This window comes from Neltuma alba, unplaced genomic scaffold, assembly GCF_004799145.2.
Source record: "Neltuma alba isolate B1F8T4 unplaced genomic scaffold, ASM479914v2 tig00011447_pilon, whole genome shotgun sequence".
NCBI classification, from domain to species: domain Eukaryota; kingdom Viridiplantae; phylum Streptophyta; class Magnoliopsida; order Fabales; family Fabaceae; genus Neltuma; species Neltuma alba.
This window is the reverse complement of record NW_021636127.1, coordinates 72,266-96,454: the sequence shown is the minus strand read 5'-3', so window position 1 is coordinate 96,454 and position 24,189 is coordinate 72,266. Positions and strand designations below refer to the sequence as shown.

Genomic DNA, 24,189 nt, shown 5'->3' with positions numbered 1-24,189 from the left:
TGGACGAATCATTGGGTGAGAGGAAGCATGGATTTCTCCCTATTTTCCTCCTAATTTTAATGTTAATTTAATAAGAGAACATGGAAGGAATTATACAATTTGTTTAAGGGTATAATCAGAAGAAATTAAATTATAATAAAATATTATTTTATGATCACATGTACATTAGGTGGCATAATATGTGGCAAGAAATCGAGTGGCATGACAAGGGATTAAACACATGGCAAGAGGTTTTAATGGATGGTAAGAGATCAAGCATAAAACCCTTGTAATTTTAAGCAACTTCAAGGGAGAGAAGGTTTTGCACTTAAGTTTAAGGAAAGGAAGAGAGAAAGAGGAAGAGCTCCAAGTTTCATGCAAGATCAAGCTTCAAGACAAGGTATGGTTATGGATTTTGATGTAGTTTATATTGCTCTTTCTCTTGTTGAGCTTAGCTAAGTTTTGAAAGCATGAAACCTTGGAATGATATATTGTCCAATTGTGTTTAAACCATGAAAACGATTGATTGATGTTAGATTAATGATTAAGAGGAAGAAAATGGTAAGAATCAAGTAGTTTTGTGATGAAGTTAGAAAGAATCCAACTTTTCCTAATTTTATGAGAATTTCGGCAAGACATAGGGACAATGCTAGGGTTGGATTTTGATGATTTTGATGCTTTCAATGTATTTATAATAAAAAAATTGTGCAAGGTATAAGTGAGAAAGCAAGTTTGGAAGCATTGGAATTAAAAATAGAATTTTGAATCATAAACCCTGTAGTTTCAGCCAAGACTTGTTCATGGGAAAGGAGATTTTGTTAATTTTGAGTTTAAAAATAGATTTTACATGTAAAATCATGAGAGAACAACATGTGGAGTTAATTTTAGAAAGATTAGAATTAAACCACAAAGGTTAAAGTATGTTAAAGAGCAAAGTATAAATGTCATTGATTCTATGGCTCCAATAAATAAATGGCAATAATATGTTAACATGATCAAGGCCATGTGACATCAAGGAAGATAAACGGGAAAGGTTGATTAAGCAACCTTGATGGTTGGAAGCAAAAGGAGCCAGAGAAAAGCATAGAGTTATAAGGTATTGAACTTTCTTTTATTATGTGCTTGATGTGCATGATGTTAATTTATGATGAAATGAGATATATGTGAACGAATGATGCTCTTTTTCTAGTTGTTCCATGGCCATGTATAAAAGCATGAAACATTGAGTATAAAAGCATGTTAATAGCTAGCTTGTGATAGATAAGGCAAGCATGTTATACACTTGCATTCACCTTGCATACATATATGACAATATTTTCTACTGAAATTCTCCCAAATCTCACTCTCTCTTACCCAGCCATAATAGGTATGATATGAATGGAAGAGGAATGCAAGATAGGGATCAAGAAAATAAAGGGGAGAATTGAAGATGTTCTTATGTTATGTTATGTAATGACTTACCTTTATGTTGATAAATGATTAGACATGCCAATTAATGTTATGTAATAATGAATGATGAAAATAACATGTAAGATGAGTATGATGATGAATGAGAATGATTTATAAAATGTTGGAATGGTTGCATGTATGCAAACAAATGATTATGAATTGTTAATTTCAAATGAGGGGATAGATATTCCAACAAAAAGCCATAAATTTGAGAAAGAGTAAAAATAGTACAAAAGAATGAATCTTCTCTTCAAATTTGATATACTTAAGTACACATTCTGAGATTTAAAACAAATAGTAGATCATCTAAGGTGGATGTATGTGCTAAAAGATATGATTTTTCAAAGTTAATGCAAAGAATTTGAAAATGTATTATTTGACCAAATGAACGGCACAACTTATAATTCTAAAATGAATGAGTAAGGAAATAAATGAATGAGTTTTTTTTCCTCCTGAAGAGAATTGAAAGAGCTTTAAATAGAGACTCGAATCACCTTAATACGATTTTTTTATAATTAGTTATGAATTTTTAAAGTTAGACAAAAAATCTAGAATTTACCAGTAAATAGTGTAACAACTTGAATTTTAGACCTAGAAGTACTAGAATTAGCTTCAAATGGGCAGGCTACCAAACCTCTTATGGTAGGGGTCCCGGAAGTTCCTCGAAAGGATAGAAGGATTCTTAGGGATCAAATTACAAAGAAAAAGTTTTCTAAGACTGAGAAAAGAAAAAGTTAAAGACTCTAGTAAAGTCTCAAGGCCTACGAATGAGAAATAAAGATGAATATAGGCCAAAAATTGTGCTAGAGGCCTCAATAAGGTGAATTATGGGGTTAAACCAAACTAGGAGCAAAATCATAATTTTGTAAAGTTTCAGGCTGTGAGGCCAAAAATGAAAATTATGCTTAAAAATCCCAAAAAATGAGAAATGGTATGTTAAGACCTGTATGCAAAGTCTGGAGGTCCAGTATAAGAAGTTGAGGTAACTAAGGGCTAAAAGGTTGTGTTATGAATCTCAGTGAGAGGATTTCTGAGGCTAAACCTGAGTAGGGACCCAAAACATAAATTTTGCAAAGTTTCAGGCCAAAAAGGGTAGCGATGGAAAGTTAGCTTGAATACTTCAAAAAAATTTCAAAAAAAAAAGAATAAGATCCAAAGGCCCATATTAGGCTAAAAATGACAGAAATGCCCCTAGAAGGAATTTGTGAAATTCCTAGGGTTTTAACTAATTTTGAATATTGGCGGAAATTAAATTATTTAAAACACAGAGAGGCCTCAGATAATTGGAAAAAAATACTTGAAGAATTATCATAGGTTTTAAAAATAATTCTGTCCCCAGAAAGCAAAGAGGTTGGCTTTAATAGAATTTAAAACTTATTTACACACTATCAAGGAAAAGTCAAAGTAAACTATGTAGACATTGACTTTTGACTAAAAAAAAATAGAGAAATTCTCCATGATGAATAAATAGTATTAGTACACAAAGAGAGATTCTCAGAGTTGTGGACTGATAGAAAGAATTCGGTTAAGTTTACTCTGAAATAAATATTATTAATTATTTTATTGGGAGAACAAGGGAAAAGCATTACTTTCTCTTTGGGCATGTTATATAATGCCATGTGGACTTATTTAAGGTGAGAAAATGGTGCCAGAACATGTCCCAATAGTACCAGGAAAGTCAGGACTCGAAAAAGTACCCAATACAGTGCAGAATAGCACGATAGGTAGAGGAATATCTAAGGGCTGCATTTTGCACGAATTTTTCATTAATTCCTCCCTATTTTAATGCCAAAATGATGAAGGGACATGGAAGAAATAAGTGTACGATTAGATGCAAGACACGTGTATGATTGGATGTAAGACATGTGTACGATTAGATTAAAGACATGTGGCTTGATGTTGTAAGATAAGGTAAGCATGATGTCATAAGGATACTTGTCACCAGAAGACAACGAGACAAAGTGGACGGTTAAGATCAAGCCAACTATTTACAAGATCAAAGGCCAAGATTCAATCTTGTTTTTTTATAAATACCCCTCCCCTCCCCTCCCCTTATTTCATCCTAAGCTCAAGAAAACCATGACAAAACTCTTACAAAATAAATTCTAGAGAGAGAAAGAAGAAGGGAAGAGAAAGAGCAAGTGATTCCATGTAAGATCAAGCTCTAAAACAAGGTATGTTTATGGTTTTTGAGGTAGTTTTCACTACCCTTGTTATTGTTGAGCTTGGTTTTGGATTTTAATATTTTTTGAGAGCTTTAAACTCTTGGGGGTATGCTGCACAAAATTCCTAAGTGTAGGAGAAGATGAAATTGATGTTAGAATAATGTTTAAATGTTTGAAAGGAACAAGAACCAAGTGATTTTACGCTGAAATTTATTGAATTTCCCGATTATGCAACTTGAGAAAACATTTCAACCAGATAATTTCTATGCCTTAGGATTGCATTTTGATGATTTGATGCTTCTAATGAGTTTAGAATAAAAAAGTGTGTGGGGTGAAAGTGAGAAAACAAGTTTGGAGCATTAGAATTGAAAATAAAAATTTTGGATCATAAAGGCATACTATTCGACCAAGGCTAGAAATTGGGGGAAGGAGTTGGATTTTGAAAAATCCAAGCTCATATTTGGATTTCTCATGAAAAATTAAGTGGGAAATGACCAAGAGAATGATTTTATAGGCTATGGAAAAGAAAGTGAAAATTAAGGTCAGAGAGGAACAAGTTTAAGAGTTAAAATGATTAATGGTTTTTCATGGTCTTAATGGATTGCCTATTATTGTGTATTGTGAAATTAGGGCCATGAGACACCAAGAAAGAGAAATGGGAAGGTTGTTCAAGCAATCTTGGTGGTTGGAAAGTAAAGAGAGCAAGAAGAAAGCTTAAAGGTTACAAGGTAGCGAACTTACCTTTATTGTGTGCTTAATATGTATGTTTGTGCGTTGATATGTATTATGTGATTTGATGATGTTATGAGATGTTAATGCTAGTATGATGCTCTGTTTCGTTGATGTTTTTTATGGTCATGCATTTTAATATAAAACATTGAGGATGAGAATATGTTATAAGTAAGCATGGGTTATATCAAGTTAGCATATCATGCACTTGCATCCATCTTGCATGCATAATGATAATGTTTGCTACTAAAATTTTTCCGAATCTCACTCTCTCTTGACTAACCCTAATAGGTGATAATAATCAAGCAAAAGATATATGAAGTAGAAGCAAGGAAAAGAGAAAAAGAATCTGAGAGTTGTATTGTATTACATTGTATAATGTGTATAACAATGTATGTTATAGATATGTCACTGATGGTATGTGATGATAAATGATGATGATGACATGTATGGTTGGCTATGATGCTGTATGGGAATAGTTTATGGATTGATAGAATGAGATTACGTATGGAAATAATTAATTATGATTTATTAATACAAGTTTAGGGGATAAACTATCCCTAAATGAGCAACGAAATTGAGACAGAGTGGAAATAAAGCAAATGATTGAATCTACCTGTGTAATTTGGTATGATTTAAGTACACATTTTGAGCTTTAAAACAACTGGTAGATCACTTAAAATGGATGTGTGTGCTAAGATTTAGGCTCAATCAAAGTTAGGGCAGAGAATTTGGAAAGTGCAGTTTTTATCGAATGAACAGTAATGTTTACATAATAAACTGTACGAATTGGTAAGGTTGAATCTAGTTTTATATTTTTTTTCCCTATAGAGGATTGAAAGAGCTTTAAATAGAATTTTGAACCACATTAATATGATTTTTTTTTATAATTAGTTATGATTTTTTGAAGTTGGACTGAAAATCTAGAATCAAACCAGTGGACAGTAACCCAAGAATTAACTTACAAATTTTCAATCTACAGGCTTGTTTCGTGAATCACTTGAACCGTAACGCTTCTAAATACGTACTCTGAGAAATTAAAGGAAGGATGTGACAAATAGTAACCTGAGAAATTAAATGTAAGTTTTTAATGTACGGGCTTATTTCATGATTCACTTGAATCATAATGCTTTCAAACGCATGCTAAAGGGGTCGAAAAGAAGGATTTTTCATGATGGTTGGCTTATTGTTGTCCCACTTGTTCAAAAAGATACTACCCCACTAGTTCAATGAGGGGCCGTGACACTTTACTAGTTCAATAAGGGGAAAGACCCATGGTCTAGGTATGTGTTTTGAGGATTTTGGTTGGTTCTCATCACAGGATCAGTGAGCTTCTTGAGTGGCTAGTGACACAGATAGTAACTATTGGTTACTGAGGCATTTGTCTCACCCCGTTGCTTTAATATTTTTCTAGAAGAAAGATCTTGTGGAGACCTGTCAGGGAAGACTCGGAGGCATAGGTTACTCCTTAACCCATAGGTTTATGTTGAATTATTGTATATTGCCACATTAGGACTCATCATCATACTTTGATTGTTCTTGTTGATTAAATAAATGTTGGTGGAATATGGGCTGGTAGTTGGTTAAGCCATTAAGTTGTGCATGTGAACTTGTGGTCCCACATACATAGAAAAATTGTGATAAATATCTATGAATGAGGCATTAATTTGAATGATAATCGATAGAATATTGATTATGGGCTTGATGTTGAGATATTATATTATAGGCTTCGAAGAGTCCAAAGCCCAATAGTTAAAAAATTTGTTTATTAATTAAGGATTGGTCTTTTATAACCATGCTAGAGTCTGTTTGTGTTCCTTTAGCATGGTCTCTTTTTATTTATGATAGACCTTTCAGGGGTATGTTTGCTTCCTTTTTATTATAAATATGTTCCTACAATTTCATTTAAATATTTTATAATTTTTAGTGTTTCAACTCTTTATTTAATCATTTCTCTACCATGTTCATGTTTTTAATTGTTGGTTAAATCCTTTTTTACTATGGTAGACTTTTTCGAATTTTTATTTCTTTTCTACCATAGTAATTTATTGAAATGATTTCAAATGGTAAGTATCAGTAATGCAAGAAGAAAGTTACTCTTCCATGTTCCATTGTCCTCTAATGCCTTTATTTTTCTACTTGTACGACATCAATCTATTATTGGTCCTCTATTGCTTCCTCATAGCTATAGGGCTCAGAAACACTATCAATAGTTAACAGAATATATTTGTAATTAGAAGAAACATGAGAATAAGAGAGGAAAGTTTGCATAGGGTATTTTACCTCCCTTTGACCTACTTTTATGCAAGCGTATCCAATTAATCCTTTAAAATATGCTTTAGCATTGGATGTATAATCCTTCATCCAACTTGGTTTCCTTTTTTGTCGAATTGGTCTTTCTAATTGTTAACCCCTTTCTGCATCTACTGGGTCACCATTTTCTTCTCCAGTGGTGTCTTTATGTTTTGAGGAGGCACTGTCTAGTTCGAAACTAACTGGTGGGATGGGAATTTTCTATATATTTGGGGTTGAAATGTTTGAAGGGATCAATCAAGTTGTGATAATCTCCCCATGATTGTGACCTACTATATCCTTAAAAAGGAACCTAATTTCTCAAAGATAACATGTCTACTAATAAGAAAATTCTTGGTTTGAATATTATAAAGTAAATAACCCAATTGAGTGCCAAGATACCCCAAAAAAACACATAGGTCAAACCTGCTTTGAAATTTATTTTGAATGTTCAAGTTTGCAGCAACAGCCAAGAAACCAAAGACTCTTAAGAAAGATAAATCAGGTAACAATTCATTAGGGCTTTTATTTCCTAAGGTTAAAGATGGAGGTCGGTTAATAAAAAAAGGTTGCAGTTTTAATAGCTTCTTCTTAGAATTTTAAAGGAATACTAGATTGAAACAAAAGACTTTTAGCAACTTCCAAGAAATTTCTATGTTTGTGTTCCATAACACCATTTTGCTGTGGTGTGTAGGGATAAGTGGTTTCATGTACAATTCCTTTACTATGTAAATAGGTTTGCAGATCAGCATTAACAAATTATGGGCCATTTGTCACTACAGGTTTACTTAACAGCAAAACTAAATTGAATATGGACATATACAAGAAAATTTTTCAAATGATGAGTAGTGTCACTTTTATTCACTAATAGGAAAGTCTAAGTACAACGAGTGTAATCATCAACAACAATAAGAAAATAGTGATATCCTTTATAATTGGGCTCTTTGTAAGGCCCCCAAACATCCACATGAATGAAATTGAAATAGCATTGAGATTTTGAAATACTGAAGGAAGATGAGTTTGCTTAGATCGAGCACAAACAATACATTTATCTTTACTGACTATAGGAACATCCTCTCTGATTTGATCTGGATATGATCTATATTTCATATAATTTTGTGGGTTGTCATGGATTATTATGAGCATAGTTGTACATATTTGTGTCTAATATGGTTTAGATGTCTGTGCATAGAGTTAATGTCTTTTGGGGTCAAAATTGTCATAATTAGTAATTAGTTGTTATTAATTAATTTCTAGGACAATTGATACTTCATTTAGACTAATTTTGATTGCAGGACACAAGAAAAATAGAGCCAAGATCAAAGACCAAAGAACAACACAGCATAAATTGGTGGAAGAGTGGTTCTGTGAAATCCTCCATGGCGCCTGGCATGTTTATGAAACTATGCATTTTACTTACAAGATTCAACTCTAAACAGTTTACCCACTCAAAATTCAACCCAGACCCAATCAAAACACCCTAATACTGATGCATTTTTTAACCCTAGCAACATTCATTCATTCACAACCTCTTCCACTCATTTTCCTCTCATCCTCTTCACTCTCTTTCATCAAATCTTTATCGTCTTCCATTCCTTCTTTGTTGCCACCATGGGTAGCTTGAAATTGCCACTAGTTGTGATGTTTTCTGTTCCAATACGTGGCTAAGCTTTTGTCCTCTTGAAGATAGGTTGATTGGCATGATTTCCAAAGGCTTCAAAGGGGAGTTAGCTTCATCCATAGTTCTAATTATATATTTATGAATTCCTAAGTCTTATGGTTTGTAAATGTGGCTAAACTATTTTGATTATGGTTATAATCAATTTTGGATGATTATCTTGTGTATTAGATTAATTGGTGTCGAATTTGAACTTTAATATATGTGGTTACATATATATTTCTATGTAACTCTTTTGATACTCTCTTTCTTGCATGGTATTATTTGATTATTGAGTTAATATGGATTTGCATTGAACCAAGAGCATTAGTTAATCTTAATATACATACTAAGTAAGCTTAATAGGATTTTATGAGATGGGTGGCCATTGATTAAGATCATAGACTTAAAGGGTACTTTAAGGTTTTTCATTTAGAAAATTTAGTGATTTTCACTCCCAAAATTATTTTAAACTATGATTGCCGAAGATTCATTTTCAAGAGGTTTCATCAATTGTTTTCAACTTGTTTTCCATCCATTTTATCCTAATTTTTGCATTTCGTCTCAATTAATAGTTTCAATGAAAACCTCTAACTTTTCCCTAATCAATTTGCATTTTCACAGCATTTAGTTAACTTAGGATCAATAATTAAGGCTCCAACAAATGAGACAACCCGAGATTATGCCTATAGTACAATCCTTAGTTTTAATTTTGAATTTGACCCCAAGGCGTTAGCAAATAGTCATTTCAAGGTGCCTTAGTTTATCTATTGGCACATGCCTTAATCTATTATGCCAGAGGTCCTGAACTTGTTTAGTAGAAACTTTCATGATTGTATCTATCTTTCTAATCATTTCAATGATATAAAGTCCATCATGAAGTTTACCGATCTCTTTTGTCTTTCCAAGTTTGAGATCCTACAGTATATAGTAGTTAGAGTAAAAAGAGACAATGAATTCTTTACTTGCTATGAGTTAAGATATAGATATTAGATTATAACAGCATCTAGAAGCATTAGAACAATGTTATCTAAAATCTTAATTGTGCCCATATGAGTAATTAACATGCGATTCCTATTAGGCACTTTAATCATTTTAACCAGACCTATATATCTTTCAACTATATCAAATATGCCAATACTATTAACTACATGGCATGTGGTGCCAGAATCAAGGATCTAATGGGATTCACAAAAGGATTTAGGAATGGTAGCAATCGAACCTGAGAAAGTTTCATTAGTATAGTCAATCAGGCTTACTGCTATGTCATCTTGTCCCTTTCTAAGAAAGTTTCACTATGATAGACGCGTTTTCAGACTTAGTCACAAGTAAGGAAGAGGAATTGGCATTACGAATAGTAGGGGAAACTTAGGATTGTTTTGATCTAAAGTTAGTAGGAAATCACACAAGATGGTAGCAATTGTCCTTTGAGTAACCCTTTTTATGGCAGTGAGTACTCTTCTCTTATGACCTTCCTCTTTCCCTTCCTTTACCTCTTCCTTTCCTTCCTTCTCTGGCAGCCATTGTTGTACTATCAACTGGTGTATTGGGGTTGTATGACGATAGCTGTTGTTATGGCTCATCCTGACATATTATGGAATATGCTTGATTTATTGTAGGTAGAGGGGACTGATGAATTAGGATTTATGTCCTTTCCTAATTATAGTTGTCATTAAGTCCCATGAGGAATTGAAGAAGCCTTTACTCTAGACCATTTTGGAATGCTCTTATATCATTGGCAGGTGGGTTGCAGTACTATAGCATCAAATTTATCAAACAAACATCTCAATTTAGTGAAATATTTTGAAACACTCATAGTACCTTGGGTTAGTGAGATTATGGCTTTATGTATTGTGAAAATCCTTAACACATTTGCCTTGTGAAAATGCTCCTTCAGATCAAGCCATACAGAGCGAGCACTACTAGAGAACACCATACTAGTGGCTATTTGCTTATCGACAGAGTTGATTAACCAAGAAAGTACTATGGCATTATATCTATCCCACAAATCACGATGCTCTTTCTCCTACTGCTCATGAATGCATGTTCTGTCAATGATCCCAAGTTTATTCTTGGCAAATAGGGGTAAGTCTCATGGATCTACTCTACACGTCATAGTTTTCATGTCCTTTCAAGATTTGAGAGACAAACCTAAGAATTAGGTGCCTAAAGGATATGGATAAATGATGGAGTTGGTGGAGGGGCAATTTTCTTCTTCCTTTCCTATGATCGAATCAATAGACCATGGGTGTAGAGGATGAGCAAGGATACCACAGAGAAGAAAAGAAAGAACAAGAACGAACTATTGGAATAATGAATTTTTTACCAGCGTTGCACTCTAGCGGTGGTTGTAACACCACAATCTTCTAAAGAGAAAAGCTTTAAGAACAATCACAGAACAAGTGAGGCCAAGATGAGTAGGGCTTTCCATGATAGGATCCCAAAACGTAACACTTCACCTAAGGGATCTCAACTTCATGACGATGCTGTCATGTATACTAGCCTTAACAGGCTAACCAAATCATTGGCAAGAAATGGACTCTTGTTTTACTAGCCCAAAGAACCTGTTCTCTAGATACCATGTTAAGATGGGGTTGGAAAGTACAGAAACTGAACAATACTCAGTATGAGACAAGGCTAATAGGCCATTTTGTTACCCTATATAGACCAGAACACAAGGCCCTATTTATATACACTGGGCCAAGGGTAAAAGTCCTATTTTGTCTCTCAACTAACTAAATGACATTACATAACAGTAATCTTAACACTGCCTTCAAGTATAGACTGAAAGTGATTATGAATGACAACAAGTTTCCTACGAGTGAAGATACACTTACATCAACGATTTCCAATCCTTACAAGTGAATTGTTTGCTTTATTTACATTGCAGGCAAGATTAGTAATGTTAAGCATGGAGGAATGAGTAACAATAATCTTCCACGGATGTACACCTTATTAAAATGAGAGACAGGAACAATAAAGATCCTTAGAGAACGCATTTTGCATAATAGCACAATCTATAAATTTTGTCTTCTTTACCATTATAAAACTCAAGTTGTCTACCGCTCTCCTCTTTCGTACGGTAATGAAAAAAGGAGTCAACATATCACTAACAAAGGCAGATGCTTCATTATCTAGAGAATTAATAAATTGACTATGAGAACCATTCTCTTCTCGGCACTATGCCGATGGAGTTAAACTGGAAGAAGAAATAGTTAAGGCCAAATTTCTGCAAGCTTGATATTTACCATGAGAGAAGCCCACAAAACAAGACTTGGGCCCACAAGAGGTCATCTTAGTGTTATCTAATAGGTAACCTTCCATCAACTTTGAAGAGGCACCAAGCTGGCAACCCAATGTATCGCATCGTAGACACAAATCTGCCGCCGTGCTCAATGAGGAAGGAGAAACCAAGGTACTAACTCGTTTGCAACCAGAGCGAAGGAAGATTATGTGAAATAAAGAAGCCAAGCAACCTCACCTTAATCCTTAAGCTTCCCAAGTTCATACTACTAGAAGGATCAAAGGTAGTAAAACGACCAATGATATTTCCAATCTCTTGCGCCACCTTGTAGGTATGATAGTCTACAGGCAATTTGTTGGGAAATTGGTCCACCCTTGGTGGATTGGGCCTAAGCCCATTTACATTGGGGGCACTTGTGTGAATAACAGAACTATTAGGTCACAGAGTGTGATTCTTGCGTTTTGTTCAAACTGACAATTTTGGGGGGAATGGTTACGCAACTTCAGTTTATTTTGGCTAGATTCCTCATTTTGGCAGAACGTGAAAAATAGCCAGATAACCGCTTCCCTTTCCTCTGCTCTTCTCTTGTGCATTTGCTGTGTAACTCATCTGTCTGAGTTCAATCAGTAACTGGACTGTCGCGTGGCTACCTACAAGAACATGAGTTTTCTCTAGGTATGCCCGAAAACCATCATTGGTTGAGCATAATCGGTTTATTTTTCCTGATGTCATTCTATGGCCTGCGTTTCATATCAGTGTCCTTTTTTTTCCTTCCTGTTTTTTGGTTCTGAGTATCTAGAGATTTGCTTCAATATATACTATGCAAATCCGACATTTTACTTTCAGTATGATAGTTTTTGTGTCTTATATTTAAGATTAGACATGCTGGGTTGGTTCTCTGCCTCCATGAAAATCGTTTTACGCAATAATCCTTTTCGGCTATACGTTTTTTCATATTTGGGTGTCTGGAAAATCAATTTTTTAGGCTACAAAAACTATCCTATTGTGTAGAGGACGAAAAAACAAAGAAAACTATATAAAATGCGTGAAAAACGGACACCGGACAGCCAAGATATGGAGGAGAGAAGTTTCTGGGTCCGACGGGTCTGTCAGACCCGACCCATTGCTCCAGCTGGGTAGAGTTGACTCGGTTGGAGGTAGAAGACAGTGCTCAGTGATCAAAACGGCGCCGTTTTGATCACTGTAAAAAAAAATTTGGCTGGAGGGAACCGGTTGGGCCAAAACTGGACCGAGCCTAACTGATCCTAATACAAAAAAAAAAGAAAAGAAGAGGGCTTTCTGTTTGGGCCAGAATAGTGACCAAGCCCAAACAATATAAAAAAAGGAGGGGGTCCATCCATTAATAAAAAAAATTTCACTGATTTAAAAAAAAAAATCCCTGCCCACTAGATCAGGTTGGTCTGAGTCCAACCCGGTCCAGTGCCCATAAAAAAAAAGGGGTTTCATTAATTAAAAAAATTATTTTCCGCCAAAAGCGCCACGTGGACACCACCGCTTGAGAGGCGGTGGCGCGTGAAGCCCGCCGGCATGGCTCGTGTAGCCGGCAGCTAGTTGCATGGCGGCGCGTGTAAGTCACGCACCACCAGTGCGAGTGGTAGTTAAAATTTTTTATTTTTCTCAAATTTTTCCTTCTAGGGGTGGTTGTAAGCGCGTGGGAGGTTTGTTTGAGGTACAGTTTGTCTTTAAAAATCCCTAAAATCAAGATCTTTATTTTGATATATAATTTGCTAATTTTTGAGACAATTAAGGATCCGTTTATGAGTATTTTCAGTGTATTTTCTGGTACTTTTATGCGGAAATAAATTCCAGAATATTCAAAATAATTTAAATTATTTTGTTCTAGGTGAAAATGAAGCAAGAGGCTTCTAGTAGCACTGTCAATATCAAAGATGGTTCATTAGAATACTCATACATGGATGATGCAATTCCAGAATATGAACCAGAGGATGAGGATCCTGAAGAGGACCCTGAAGAGGTTCCTCAAGAAGAAACGGAGGAGTTAATGGATTCTGGACCTGAGTCGGAATCTTTATTCCCCACTGAACCTCATTTGGTCTTTAATGATTCACTAGATCTTCCTAATGAAACCGAAGTTGAGGAAGGAGAAGAGGTGAATCAACCCTGTACGCCTGCTTTAGCTATGAGTATAGCTGAAAGAGATGCAGCCAAACTAACAAACATAAAAGGTATCAATGGCGTGCTCGCCAGCTATATCCATTACATGACCGATAAGAAGAATACCGAATTCTACCTTAAAGTCATAATGGAGTACATAAGGGCAATAAGGGTCAGAGGCGGACCTAAAGGAAAACCCATAAGAAAATTTTACTTGATTTAGGCTATAGATTTAGTATCATCCTTTATGACCAAAACACGCAAACTTAGAAAACTGAGAAAAGCAATGCTTGATTACCTTTATGTTCATATCAAATGATGTAATATTTGTATTTGCTTTATTGACGTTTGTTATATTAAGTTTATGGTTTCATGCATTGTAAACAGACTAAGTGTGTTATTTCATTTAATGAAATTACTTGAATTATTGTTGTATGATTATTTTGTGAATAATATGTGTATGCTTTTTATAAGTGGGAGCTTTTAGAAGATAAGACTTCTAAGAGTCACAATTTTTTGAAGTGCTAATATAAAATCCTTGATAGGACATAATGATTATTGCCTATATCTGCGTGATGGGAGGTACAAACGTATGCTCTTGATTATGGATCTTGCAGTGTCATTACTTTCTGATCAAGGATGATATAAGTACAAGACATTGTATACTTCGCTGTGCTATATAACTAAAATGTTCTATGGTACTTCTCTCTTTTAGAGAGAACGTAGGATAATGTGGGATAAATTTGTCACAGAACTAAAAATGGCAACCAAGAACATAATTGCTGAGCTTAATAAGGGAGAAAATGTCAATGGGGATAACTGAGACATATGGCACTGAAAGGTTCAATACATCTTGGAGGAACAAGATGCGGTTGAACCTTTAACCATTGCAATGGTCGAACTCGAAGTTGGGAATACAGCCCAACATAGGAGAGACCAAGAGGCTTACCTAGTTTGGAAGAAGAAGAACAGCATAGCAAGAATTACGCTTCTGAGTGCCATGGCTGATGACATAATGTGCGACTTTGAGAGGCACAAAACTACACAAGCCATGTGGATAGCGTTGAAGGACAAGTTTGGTGGTACTTCTACCACTAAACTTAGAAGGTTGACGATTAAGTTCGATACCTACAACCTCAAGCCAAACAATCCTATGAAACAACATCTGTGAGAGATGGCCAACATGATCAGGGAACTAAAGGAAGCTGGACATGTCTTGTCTGATGAACAGCAAGTGCAAGCTGTTATCAGATCACTCCCTGCTAGCTGGGAACATATGAAAGTCAACCTGACCCATAATGAAAACATCGTTACTTTTAACGATGTAGCCAAGCACTTAGAGCTGGAGGATGAACGTTTAGAGGGTTACAAGACCTCTGGACAAGCTTATTACACTGAGGATGCCGGTACTTCCCAATCAAGGCTCGATTCCAAGAAGGGCAAGAAGTTTCAAAAGAAAGGGAAGAAGGGTGGTCCTCAACCCAAAAAGGGAAAGAAGCAATTCAAGAAGAAGGGAAAGAAAGGTGGGAAGAAGAAGCTAGACCTGAAGAAGGTCAAATGCTTCGCCTGTCAGAGAATGGGCCATTTCGAACGTGACTGTTCAAAACAGGCTGAGAGCGAAAAGGTATTAGTGAATTATGTGAATTCACATGTTTCATATGTTTCTAGTACTGTTTTTCTAACAGAACCTATTTCTTCTTCTTGGATTATAGACTCAGGCTCCACAGACCACGTAACCAGGGATCGAGGATCCTTTATCGAGTACCGTCGGTTGCCATATGAAAGCAAGTGGCTTTATATTGGGAACAATGCGAGGATTGAGGTCAAAGGTTTGGGCACCTGTAAATTTACTTTGCGTGGTGGGAAGACCTTGATACTCCATAATGTACTTTACGCTCCCAACATCTGGCGGAACTTGGTTTCTGTATTGTGTCTTTTAGAATTTGGGTTTGATGTAAACTTTCATGGTAAAGTTGCAGACATTTTTAGTAACTCAGTCCTTTATGGTTCAGCTTTCTTGTTTAGAAAGTTCTTTGTTTTGGATATTGTTGGTAATTTCAATAGTAATGAATGCTTTGTTGTTTCTTCGAATAATGTTGACATAAACACTTGGCATGCTAGACTAGGACACATTAATCAAAATAGAATAATTAAATTAGCCAAAGAAAGGTTGTTAGGTGCCATTCCCAATATGGAAATGTTACTATGTGAAAATTGTCTAGCTGGTAAGGCAACAAGAAAGCCTTTTAGTAAGAGAACAAGAGCTGAAAATCCATTGTAATTAATCCATTCTGATATCTGCGGTCCAATGAGTCTGAGGGCGAGACATGGAGCTTGGTATTTTATTACCTTTATTGACGATTTTTCACGATATGGTCATGTCTATTTGATCTCGCATAAGTCTGAAGCTCTTGAGTGTTTTAAACGATACATAAATGAGGTAGAGAATTAAATGGACAGTAAAATTAAAGCATTACACACTGATCAAGGTCGTGAATATTTATCTAATCAATTCAAACAGCTCTGTGAAGAAAAAGGGATAATTAGACAACTGACTATCCCTAGCATTCCACAACAAAATGGAGTTGCTGAAAGAAGAAACAAAACTCTTCTAGACATGGTTAGGTCTATGATGGCTCAAGCAAACCTGCCCATTTCGTATTGGGGTGATGCTTTGTTAATGGCGACCTTCATACTTAACTGTGTACCCTCAAAATCAGTTGGTTCCACACCCTACAAGTTATGGACAAAACGCAAACCAGATCTAAGCATCTTGAGACCCTGGGGGTCAGCAGCGTATATCCATAATGCTTCTCATAAGCATGGGAAGTTGGGTCCTAGAGGAAAGAAATGTATCTTCATAAGGTACTCTGAACAATCAAAGGGATATGTTTTCATAGGTGAAAACGAAGATGGAACGATGACTGAAATAGAATCAAGGGATGTAACATTCATTGAGACTGAATTTCCTAATAGAGGAGATGTTGACCGCACTGCTTCTCTTTATGAGACACAGGAACAAGATAGTGCAGAACAAATTGACAAACCAAAATCGTCTAGGTGTGTCAATCTAAGTGGGAGCCAAGAAAGGTCAACACCAAGATCTGAACAAAGAAAGAAAGATAAGCAAATAGCTCCCGTCAAAAGGAGTAACAGGGAAAGTGTTCCCAAAAGACGCTTTCAACTAGAAGGGGAATCTCTCTTAGTTACTCCAGAAGGGGATGATGAGCCCCATTCTGTACGAGAAGCCTTGTCAGGTCCTGCAAAAGATAAATGGATGAAAGCTATGGAAGAAGAAATGGACTCAATGAAAAAGAACTAAGTTTGGGTGTTAGTTGATCTTCCAAAAGGGCGAAAAGCCATTGGGAACAAGTGGATTCTCAAGATTAAAAGAAAAGTGGATGGATCAATTGACAAATACAAGGCTCGATTAATGGCAAAGGGGTACACACAACAAGAAGGAATAGATTATGAAGATACGTTCTCACCTGTTGTGCATTTAATTCTATTAGACTTATTCTGGCAATAGTAAACAGTTTAGACCTAGAATTACATCAGATGGATGTAAAAACTGCATTCCTAAATGGTGATCTGGATGAAGAAATCTATATGGAACAGCCATTAGGTTTCATTGAAAAAGGAAAGGAGAACAAAGTTTGTAAACTCAAAAGGTCCAATTATGGATTGAAACAATCATCCAGACAGTGGTATTTGAGGTTTCACAAAGCAATAACCTCGTATGACTTCCAAATGATAGAGGAAGACCATTGTGTCTACATTAAGCGGTTTGAGGGTAATTTTGTCATATTATCCTTATATGTAGATGATATTCTATTAGTTGAAATAGTCTAAATTCGGTGGTGGCTATTAAAGAATGGCTTTCGTCGAATTTTGAAATGAAAGATATGGGTAAAGCAGAGTATATACTTGGAGTTAAGATCCAAAGAAATCGCTCAAAATGAATCCTCTCTCTTTCACAAGAGAATTACATCAACAAGATTCTTGAGCGATTTAACATGAAAGACTGCAATCCCATGAGTACCCCTGTTACTACTGCAGTGGCTTTGAGTTCTGACATGTGTCCCAAAACTGAGTCTGACAAAAAGAAGATGGAAAGAGTTCCATATGCCAATGCTGTTGGTAGTATGATGTACGCAATGATGTGTACGAGACCAGACATCTGTTATGCAGTGAGACTGGTAAGCAGATTCCAGTCTAACCCTGGAGAAAAGCATTGGAAAGCAATGAAGAGGATCTTGAGATACTTAAAGGGCACTTCTAATTATGCACTGTGCTACGAAGGAAGCGACCTGTGCCTTGTTGGGTACTCCGATGCTGATGTAGGTGGAGATGAAGAAGAACAAAGGTCAACTTCAGGTTATACCTTCTTGCTCAACAATGGCGCCATATGTTGGAGTAGCAAGAAGCAAACGTGCATTGCCTTACATTCAATGAAAGCTGAGTTTGTGGCATGCACCGCAGCAGTGCAAGAGGCTTTATGGCTGAAGAGATTTATTGAACACCTTGGATTTGGAAACAGGAGTACCAATCCGATGATGGTATACTGTGACAATACTGCAGCCATAGCCTATACTAAAGATCCTAAGTATCACAGCAAAACCAAGCACATTGACATCAAGTATAATTTTGTTAGAGATTATATAGCACAAAAGGTTGTTACTGTACAGTACATTTCAACCAAATGTATGGTAGCAGATCCTCTGACAAAGCCAATAGGCTAAAAAGTTTTTAAACAACATGTGCAAGCCCTTAGCATACGTAAAGTGTAATTTGTATACCTCATTAATAAAATTATATTTTTTTCTTTATCACTTTATGTGTATGTCCGAAAGTATACAATGTCTAGTATATCGTACAGGTTAAAAGGTTGGCTCTCTCACACAGGCAACCGCCTTTGACACTCAGGTGGAGTGAACAAAGATGAGACATTTGTGTTCACCAGTAAAGCAGCAAAGAATGCTGATATGGTAGGAAAGAAACACAAACTATATGTCGCCTTGACTAAAGTGTAGCGAGTCAAGATGAGATCCATAGAGGTATTATTGGATTGAACCATGGAAGCCCACTTCCATTATACTTGTAGCCAGATAACAAATTCTCCAACGCCGACGTCATAGAGATGAAGTTGAAGAATTTGGGTTTAGATACTGATTGTATCTAGACTTAAGTCTGTACGATGTTAATTATAAAATGATGTACGCTCTTATAGTGTAAGTGTAACACCGTAGCATGTGATTCATACCACATGAGTTGGAAGAACCGCAAATGGGAAGCAAGTGAAAGATCCCTGTTTCATTGTTGTGTGAGTCCCAGGAAGGAGTAATTCTTCCAATGGTGTCCTTTGACTTTGACAATATCACAGAGGTATGTTTCAGTGACAGCTACTTTAGCATGTGTCCTACGATCATGATAGGTGCGGTCCAAGGTATTATGCTAGGAAAGCGATTGATTCATATTGAAGTGATATATGGGCAAAAGGAAGATTACTTGCAATATACACATTTATGTTAGTGTCTGTGACATGTCCCTTATGACATTTTGTTGTTATAAGTGTGGACACTTAGCATACGAGAAAGGCAATCTGGGTCAAACACCGACTCAAGAGGGATTAGATTTGCCATGAGGAGTGTATATAAGTAAATCTAGGAGATCCGAGGCATTATTATTATTATCTTTTAGGCTACACGCAGGAGAGGTTGTCTTGTGTTGATCCCATAAAAAGGATTTCTAATACAGGCACCTAATTGAAGACGTCATGCCCACGCGATCATGGCAAAGCACTAAGTATGAAGAAGGAGAAGAGAAAGAGACTGGACCCATGACATCTAATCCACCAAGTGTGAGTGGGAGATGTTGGGAAATAGGTCCACCCTTGGTGGATTGGGCCTAAGCCCATTTACATTGGGGACACTTGTGCGAATAACAGAACTATTGGGTCATAGAGTGTGATTCTTGTGTTTTGTTCAAATTGACAATTTTGGGGGGAACGGTTACGCAACTGCAGTTTATTTTGGCTAGAGTTCCTCATTTGGGCAGAACGTGAAAAATAGCCAGATAACCGCTTCCCTTTCCTCTGCTCTTCTCTGGTGCAGTTGTTGTGTAACTCATCTGTCTGAGTTCAATCGGTAACTAGACTATCGCGTGGCTACCTGCAAGAACACGAGTTTTCTCCAGGTATGCCCAAAAACCATCATAATTCATGAATTTGAACCCAAGAATGTAAATAAGAAAACTCAACATCTGCCATTGGCATGTGAGGGATCCATTCATGAATAGCCACCACGAAGCCTTGTAAAAGCCATAACTCCTGACTAAGAATAAGACCCGTCATGTGAATCAACAAAGAAGAATTGGAAACAATTCCAATGTTGCTGAATAATAGTGACAAGAACCCCGGTTATTCCAATAAAACTGAATCAACGCTTGCAACTTAGATGCATGAAGATGCCTAGAGTCCCATACATAAGTAATGATCTTTGCGGAATTGAACATGATTGGCGCCACATGAAGGAAGTTTTAGAATAGGACCCATAACTCTAATGAAGAAATATCCCAAGAAAACTAACAGAAAGCACCAAACCTATAGTGAAAGGGGTAACAAGAAGCAAGCAAAGACTTGAAACCAAAGCGAAAGAATGAACCGCCTTCAGAGTCCCAATCCCCCGAAATTTTTTTTCAAGTCGGTATAATTTCACCTTTCAAATGTGAAAATTGTAGCAATGTCCCCTGTCAATTAGACTTTCATTATTTTTTTTATTTGGTCAAAAAGAGAAACTATATAACCAAACCAATTTAAAGTAAGTTATCCTTTATTAGAGACCTTTATTATGTCCTTTGATTTCAACCATTTATACCCCCAATTTAACGTAATACAGGACATTTGAACCAAACAATGAATTCACTCTTATCCGTGCTCCCATTAACTAAAAATAAATTACCAAACAAGGTTTTTATTTTTTATTTTTTAAAAAATTATATAAAAAAAAAGCACGTAGTAATTCTCGCTTTGCAATCTTAATATTTGACAAGAAAAAGTTGAAATTGCATATATGGATAGAGTTTGAAACTAAATTTAAGTTGCACTTTTAGTCAAAACATTACAACATATAACTCCCCATTGCTAATTAACATTAATTAGCCTAAACTAACCCACAAAAGTTATGAACTAGCTAGTAGGCACAGAGGCACAATCTGCTGGTGTAAAAGATATCCCTTGATTTTCAAGGTCATATCCGACCCAGAAGTTCCTCATTTGATGATTCCCAATCACGGACAAGGAAACTTTAGACCTCAAAATCGAAAGACACCAAAGCCCATTATCAACTCTATGAAAGTATTTTCCTTCTTCAGCCTCACATCAACATTAGTAGAGAAGTGAAATATCACATCTGGTACAGAGCCCAAGTCCTTAAAACACATCTCAAAATCCCCACTCTTACTTACGGGTTTCTGCACAATTTGGCTCATCGCCCTCAGCAATGGGTCAAATCCTTCTGATATCAACATTGACAAGGTGATCCCGGCATCCACTATGACTCCCCCATCACCTTGTGGCTTAAGATGAAAGGCACCTTCTGGTATTGGAACTTTGGTTTGGCCTATACTGATTCCATCAAGAGTCACATAATATGCAGAATCCATGTCCTTGACAAATGGCGTTAGGTTACTTCTAGATACTACGGCTTTAGATCCAAAGAACATTCTGTTTTGAACGTGTTCATGTTTTGGACCTTGTGGGAACACCATGCAATGTGAGAACCTTTTGATTTGTAACTGAGAGATTAGAGAAAATTGCTCGCGATTAAGGCCTAAACAGCCATTTTCTGCTTCGAACTCTTTGGAACATTCAGTAGAGCAACCAAACATCAAGTAACCCACGTCTAATAAACTTGAACCATCTGGGGAGTCAAATGCAAATTTGTCATATGAAAGAACCCCCGATGTTTTTGTGCCGTCTCTATACCTGTTAAAAAGTTGATGTAAATTCCTTCATTAAACATTTAAGCTGATGCCATATATAAATTTAGTAACATTCGTAAATTTTGTCCAATATTGTTCGCAAAATATTCTTAAGAATCTATTTTATCCCTCAGTTATTCTATCAAATTAATACTCTGCTGTATTGAGGGGGGGGGGGAATCCATTTTGAATTCTTAATAGATGGCAGAGCAACCAACCATCAATTCAATCATCTGTCATAAGTTAAAGTATATATTTGATATTTTAACTCTATACATAATATTTCAGTTTGGTCTCTCGACTTTTAAAAAATAAATTTTTACTGTCAAAATGAAATCTTATATAAAGTTAAAGGAAATGTATATTTTAGCCTCTCTGGTAAAATTTAATGGACAAATGCTTCATATCCACAACTAATACAAAAAGAGACAAGGCTTTTGAAAATTATATCCAAAATTAATGTACAAATATATGTGTGTGTATTGTGCGTGTGCCCATATCTAAATTGACCGAAGTGTAAAATTTAGGAGTATGCTTATCTGTGGCTTGAAAAAAAAGAAGGTATTTTCCCCATATATAAGAAAACGAAATTGAAATCATGTCAACATTTAAAAGCTTTGGAAATTGAGATCTTCAGAATTATCCAATTTCATTACTTTTTAACCAGCCAGATAACACTTAAAAAAATTACTTTCATTTCAAAGTATTTTCCCTATTTCATCCCAACTGATTGTGTCAAATAAATAAATACTGTATTAAAATGGAAAAAAAAAATGCCAGTTCGAAGTTTTAATTAAATGAAATGGAAGAATTGAATCAGACAATCAATATGTTTCCAACAAGATTTTAATGAAAAATAAATGGCTGCATATAGATCTAATTCGCTTCAATTAACTATTACAATCAAAGTCAACTAGTCAAGAGCTTAATAACAAAAGTTCTTGTTTTTCTAAGTATATAATTCAATATTAATTAATACAAGTGTTATAGAGTTGAATGTAAATTATTTACTATAATTTCAACAAACGATCATATGAATAAAAATAGTTTTTAAAAGAAAACTAATTTAAACATAAAAATATAACTATATATTAAACTAATACAAAGAGAAACAAGGCCTTTGAAAATTATCCGATCCAAAATTAATGGACAAATATATAAACTGTCTAAAGTGCAAAATTTTAGAACTAAGTATGCTTATATGTGGTAGGAAAAAAATGTATTTCCCCATATAACAAGACGAAACCGAAATCATCTTGAAGGCTTTGGAAATTGAGATGTTCAGAAGTGTCCAATTTCATTATTTTTAAACGATCATGATAACACTTAACAAAATTACTTTCATTTCGCTATAATTCTCCAAAACGAACTCCCAAACTTTTGCATCGAGAATTTTCACATTATTCCTCCGATCCTATTTATAGATAGAGAGAGAAGAAATTTTTTTTCCTATTTATAGAATAAAGAGACAAATTTTTCATATGAATATATAATTTTACTCTTCATTTATTATCGACTTTGCTTTTATTGAGCATAATTTCTTTTGCCAGTGTTTTTATAGAGTATAATATATATTTAATAGTGACAAAGTTAGAAAGTTACTAAATTTTAAAAAAAAAGTAAATAAAATTTAAGATTTTTATTTAATCTCTGTAAAATATATTAGAAATAACTTGAGAAAAGTACCTCACATCACAGGTGCAAATATCAGTACGGCCAGCGCATGTACTTCTTTGAGAGCCGAAACGAACGCAATTTCCAGCATCACAAAACTCGTTTGTGGAGGAAGAAGACCGAAAAGGTATGAAAAAATATCCTTGTCTTCCCCAAATGGACTCACTGCCTGTGTCCAACATTCCCGAAACTAAGAATGTCGGGGTCCCTATTTTGTAGGAAACAATGTATTCATAGTAATCTGCTAACAGCGTCGACGAGATCTTCGGTGGTTGTTCTTCGTCATTGGATTGTAAGGAATTTAGTGCCCGCAGGTGAAGGTGGTGAGCGCGAGAGATAGAGCGACGAGCAGATGCTAAGAGACGATCATGGAGGATCATGGAAGAGTTGTATAATGGAGACATGGGAGAGTCTCGATGGATAAGAGAAATTGAGAAGTCATGGCTGATTGTGGGGTTTGGTGCTGAGCAAAGAAGGAAGAGCAGGGAGGAAGACGCCATTATTAAGTTTGACTTAATGACCAATGATTCAATTAATATATCCTCTTATCCTAATCATTGGGCAGAAAATATATTTTTTGGTCCTATTTATAGGTCACAGAGAGAAATTTTTTGTATGGATGTACAATTTTACCTTTTGTTTATTATTGTGTAAGCTTTGTTTACATGAGATATAATGTATATTAAACAAGGATAAAGTTGAAAAGTTGTTGAATTTTAAATGAGAGTTAATGATGTTTAAGTTTTTATTGGTCTGCGTGAAACATGTTGAAAGTGACTTATAAATAGGATCAGAAGAGTATTGCATATAGAGTATATATCACTCTGATGCTTATTATTTATTACTTGTAAGAAATTTTTATATACCAAGAAGAGTATTAAATA

The 24,189-nt window shown here is 35.4% G+C and overlaps 1 protein-coding gene across 1 annotated transcript; it reads right to left on the bottom strand.

Annotated features, from left to right (window-relative positions):
* Positions 1–20,962: 20,962 nt before the first annotated feature.
* LOC114713694 (probable aspartic protease At2g35615) lies at positions 20,963–23,805 on the bottom strand. The gene is made up of 2 exons (XM_028898364.1): positions 23,318–23,805; positions 20,963–21,635 (listed from the first exon to the last, which is right to left on the bottom strand). Exons 1-2 carry the CDS (start codon positions 23,803–23,805, stop codon positions 20,963–20,965), a joined length of 1,161 nt encoding a protein of 386 aa, XP_028754197.1.
* Between the last annotated feature and the right edge of the window lie 384 nt (positions 23,806–24,189).